This window comes from Mytilus edulis, chromosome 13 (assembly GCF_963676685.1).
Source record: "Mytilus edulis chromosome 13, xbMytEdul2.2, whole genome shotgun sequence".
Lineage (NCBI taxonomy): Eukaryota > Metazoa > Mollusca > Bivalvia > Mytilida > Mytilidae > Mytilus > Mytilus edulis.
This window is the reverse complement of record NC_092356.1, coordinates 17,714,968-17,719,774: the sequence shown is the minus strand read 5'-3', so window position 1 is coordinate 17,719,774 and position 4,807 is coordinate 17,714,968. Positions and strand designations below refer to the sequence as shown.

Sequence of the window (4,807 nt, the reverse complement as noted above, 5' to 3'; positions counted from 1 at the left end):
CCTCTCCAGTTTTTGCAAAGCGACTTGTTACCTTTCTTAGGGATTTTTACCAAAAGTCCTTTACTCCAATCATCTGGTATTTCTTCTTCTTCCCAGATCTTATTTAGAAGTTGTAACAGGCTAAGGACAGATGTATCATCCAAGACTTTTATAGCTTCTGGTGGTATGTTATCAATGCAGCCTGCTTTTCCATTTTTTAGACTTTTAATAGCTTTGTTAACTTCAGTTTATGTTATTGTGCTGGTTTTGATGTTTAATATTGGACAATTTTGTAATTCAGGTGGATCTGTAGGTCGGGGCCGGTTAAGAACCTGCTCGAAATGTTCTTTCCACCTTTCAAGTTGATCTTCCAGTTTAGTGATGATATTGTTGTCTTTATCTTTGATAGGTGTATTTGAAGTTGGTGGTTTACCGCTTAATTGCTTGGTAATGTTGTATAGGGTATTGGTGTCTTCCTTGCTACAAGCAGCGTCGGCTTCTTTGGCTAGTTTTTCTACGAAGTTTCTTTTATCTTGTTTGCAACTTTTCTTCTTTTTTTTTTGCTGTCTAGTTATAGCAGTTAGAACTTTTTCTTTCACTTGTATTCTTTCGTTGACAATTTTCCAGGTATTTTCTGACATCCATTGCTTGCGGTTTTGTTGGAGATAGCCGACAGTTTCTTCACATGCTTGAACAATAGAATCTCTGGTCATTTCCCATGCTGTGTTGATGCTAGTTTCTTCATCATGTAGATTTTCAAGTACACCAAATTTGTTTTGCAGTAGAATGTGGTAGTCTTGAACAACTTTAGGGTCTTTGAATAGATCAACATTAAATTCTTCTAGATTTTGCTTTTTCTGTTGAAAGTAGTTTTAGTTGTATCTTTGCAATGATTAGGTGGTGATCTGATGCTATATCTGCTCCTCTCTTGTTTCGCACATCTTGTAGAGATGACCTCCATCTTTGGGATATAGCGATATGGTCTATCTGATTTTCTGTCACTCCATTCGGCGAAACCCAAATAACCTTGTGGCAGTTTTTATGGGGGAAGAGTGTACCGCCTATTACTAGACTGTTGACAGCACAAAAATCAGCAAAGATTTCACCGTTCTCGTTCATTTCACCGATTCCATTTGGTCCCATTTCTCTTTCTCTCTCTCTGTCCTGTCCTTACCCACTTTTGCATTGAGGTCTCCTAGTATCATGAGGATGTCTCGTTTTGGCACAGAATTTACAATGGTTTGCAGAGAGTTGTAAAAGTCGTCTTTCTCTTCTTCATCTGCATTATTTGTTGGTGAGTAAACCTGGATTATGGTTGTTTTCTGAAATTTTGTGTCAAACCTGGCAGTGATTATTCTAGAAGACACAGGATTCCATTCTAAGAGAGACAGCTTTGCCTTTGTAGTAAGCATGAATCCAACACCTTTATCATGAGTGTCAGTGGCGTTTTTGTTACCAGAGTAGATGATGGTATGACCAGTGTTTAACGTTGTCATGCCAGATGTATTCCATCTTACTTCACTGAGTCCTAAAATTTCAATACTGTATCTGTCCATTTCTTTGGCTGTCTGCAAGCTCTTTCCACTTTGATACAGTGTTCGTACATTCCAAGTCCCAATTTTAGTTGGATATTTAGGTGAGAACAACTTCATCGGCCTTCGCGTCATATGTTGTCCTCGTGGTTTTGATTTTGTGTTTACCTCTATCTCAAGCCGTTGACGAGTAAGACGGTTTTCTTCTGTAGTCGTTTCTGTAACGTAATATTTTTTACAAGTTAGGGGTGTTGGCCCTAAGCTAAACCTTCTACGTGAAGGGTCGGGTTGTTCTGTAGGGGTTTTCCATCCCTTAGACGATTGCTGTTGCTAACGAGTTCCATCTACCCGGATTTTCTATTTGGATTTACTTCCATAGCCTTTGACTATTCCCAAGTCACCCACAAGGCAGTGGGGCATTTAATCCATAGCTGGGGCAAGGTTGATGAGAGCCAGGGCGTGTCCACTCGCCGATGGGCCTGCACTCTGCATCTCTAAGGCCCTTGCTGCTCTGAGATCCCTTGCAAATTAGCCTGAGATAAATATGATGTAATGACTAAAAATAGTTCTATAAAATTAGATATGATGTACATGTAACACAATGTATATATATTTTCAAATTATAATCAAATAAAAATAAAAGTTCCAAATAGTTTTTCTTTCATTTGTCACAAACTAATATAGATCTGCAACCTATCTATCAATATTAACAACTTTAAATGTAATGAAATATATCTTTATATAAAAATATATTATTATCCAATTAAAAATGTTCACCTCAGAAAAACAAATTATATATATATAGCATTTAGAAAACTAGTTTGTAAATATGATGTAATTCAAAAATTTAGTTTGTACAGAATATCAAAGAAAGAAACCGACCACAAAATTCTTCAAACATTTACCAAAAAAATCCAATTAAAAAAAATGCCATTTATCATTAAAACAATGTCTAATTAAAATCTTTTGAAAGTGAGTTATTTTGTACAGAAATGGATTTATTCATCGAACATTGATTTTTTTTAGCTAAAACTGAACAACGACAAAAGCTAAAATCGTGAAAATTGAATTTGACCTTTGTCACTGAAAACATTTCTAAATTTGAAAAAAGTCTTAATAGCATTTACATGTGAATGAACGGACACTGTTTGGCAGACGCCTGCCCGCCCGCCGTACAGCCCCAAATTATTAATCGATTTTTACCTCTAAAATCCGGCTAATAACAGGGTAGAGTTGTTCGCTGTTCTTTGTTGACAGGTAGATGTCTTTTCTAAAGTTATTGTGGTAATGAGTTACCAGAACCATCTAATTAACGCGGGTAACATATATCTTATTTTGTTCTTGTCTTACTTGAAAGCCGTAAAAGATAGTTTCGTTGGTAACAAGATACAGTATTTATTAACATAAAGTTAACAGTTAGAATACGATAACAGCTAGATTCTTTTCCAGTTTTATTTAAATGATAAGTTGTCATTTCATTGATTTTTGCCATAGGCGAACGTCTGTATTTTGGTTCCTCATTTCGTTATTCTATAATTTTGTTTTGTCATTTTGTAATTATTTTTTTTGTTTTTGGCTTTACTTCTCGATCTTTTTCAGTCCCCATTATTCTTTCCTAAATGAGTGTGGCTCCTATTTTTCTTTTCTATAATTGTTTTGCCCAATATTCTCTATTTTGAATCCCTATCAAGACCCTTATTATATCTTAGTTTCCTCTTGCAAATTACTATATTAAGTTAAATGACGTGCTTTGAAAGAAAGGAGAAGACCCGCTAGCATATAGTCAGCTATTAATGGCCCTAGCATATTAATAAATGAGTACAATTCCTACGAATAACTAATGGCTTAATTTATGAAAAAGCAATAAATTGTTCTTATCATTTTTACTGGCCTTGAACAAGCTTAAGCCTTTTAGTGACTGTCAAATTTGTGTCTTTGTCGTTGGGATTTCAACATGTATAAATGCCCTACCACGTCCGGTCAATGTTTTGTTGATTTTTTTCTGCTTTTTTATCGATCTGATGAGTTAAGCCATTCCAACTGATATTTGTAGCTTGATTTATGTTTTACCGTTACACCATTGTCACAGGTCAGATGGATGGTCGGCGCTTTCAAACATGTGTAATCCTCTGTATTATTTATGTGTGTATCTGAACTAGAAGACTGCAGTTAAAGTCATATGAAACCTCAAATTAAAAAAAAAGTGCATGTTTTTTATAACTAAAGGGATAGTTTTCATTATACAACTTATGTTCTTTAATTCGTCCACATTTAGAAGTACTTTACTTTTTTTGAATTGCTTCCTTCCAGGAAACAATTCGCCCGACATATTTTCCGTATGCATAGTGACCTGAGCGTGACACTCCTCGTAAAACTGCGGTGATCGCAATACGCATGAATCTGTCATTGAAATAAACAATTATCTGATTATACATGTTTAACACGTGCGCAATACCCATGCCTTTTGTTATTTGTTTACTATAAGGTGACAATCGGTAAACGTCGGCTTCAAAACACGGCATTCAATGAGCAGCCATATTTGTTAAATCATAACAGACAGAGAAAAAAACAAAATGACGATTATACGATATATTTGCGTATAAAAATGATAAAAATCTTGCACAGAGGACTAAGTTTATGATAAATACATGCATTGGTTCAAGAATTGGATAAACATTATTTTTCACCACTCACTTATGACTGTAAGTGGTTGTATTTGGTTCATATGTCTGTTATATTTGTAATTCATAAATTGATTTGTTATAAATTAGATCGTTAGATTTCTCGATTGAATTGATTTACATTTTTCCTGTCGGGATCTTTTATAACCGACTATACGGTATTGGTTTGTTAAAAGCCGTACAATTGCCTATAATTTCTTAAACCCCGATATTTGAACGTTGGTGGAAAGAGGTCTCATTGTCAATCCTAATGCATCTACCTATTTTTATAATGAAAAAAAACATGACTGCGGAAACTACTTTACACCCTCTTGGCTCTAGAAAGCCACATACAGAATTTTTGTATAGTTGCTTTCAGATTGTTAATTTGATATGCGGTGAATAATAGTTATCAAAGGTACCAGGGTTATAATGCGATACGCCAGACGCGCGGTTCGTCTACACAAGACTCATCAATGACGATCAGATCAAAAAAGTTATAAAGCCAAACAAGTACAAATTTAAGCGGAAGAGAACTGAGGACCCAAAATTCAAAAAAAAGTTGTGCCAAGTACGGCTAAGGTAATCCATTCCTGGGATAAGAAAATACTTAGTTTTTCGAAAATTTTAAGTTTT

General features: G+C 35.0%; 1 protein-coding gene across 1 annotated transcript; it reads right to left on the bottom strand.

Moving 5' to 3' along the window:
* Positions 1–227: 227 nt before the first annotated feature.
* On the bottom strand, positions 228–1,631 carry LOC139500137 (uncharacterized). The gene is made up of 2 exons (XM_071288875.1): positions 1,104–1,631; positions 228–836 (listed from the first exon to the last, which is right to left on the bottom strand). The coding sequence occupies exons 1-2, from the start codon at positions 1,629–1,631 to the stop codon at positions 228–230; spliced, it is 1,137 nt and encodes a 378-aa protein (XP_071144976.1).
* Positions 1,632–4,807: the final 3,176 nt, after the last annotated feature.

What these genes read in the sequence shown, in the direction of transcription:
- LOC139500137 (XM_071288875.1), bottom strand. Translation starts at nt 1,631, where the DNA reads ATGAAGTTGTTCTCACCTAAATATCCAACTAAAATTGGGACTTGGAAT. An exon ending in AATGGGACCAAATGGAATCG is followed by an intron (nt 837 to 1,103) that starts GTGAAATGAACG and finishes TACTTTCAACAG; the next exon opens with AAAAAGCAAAATCTAGAAGA.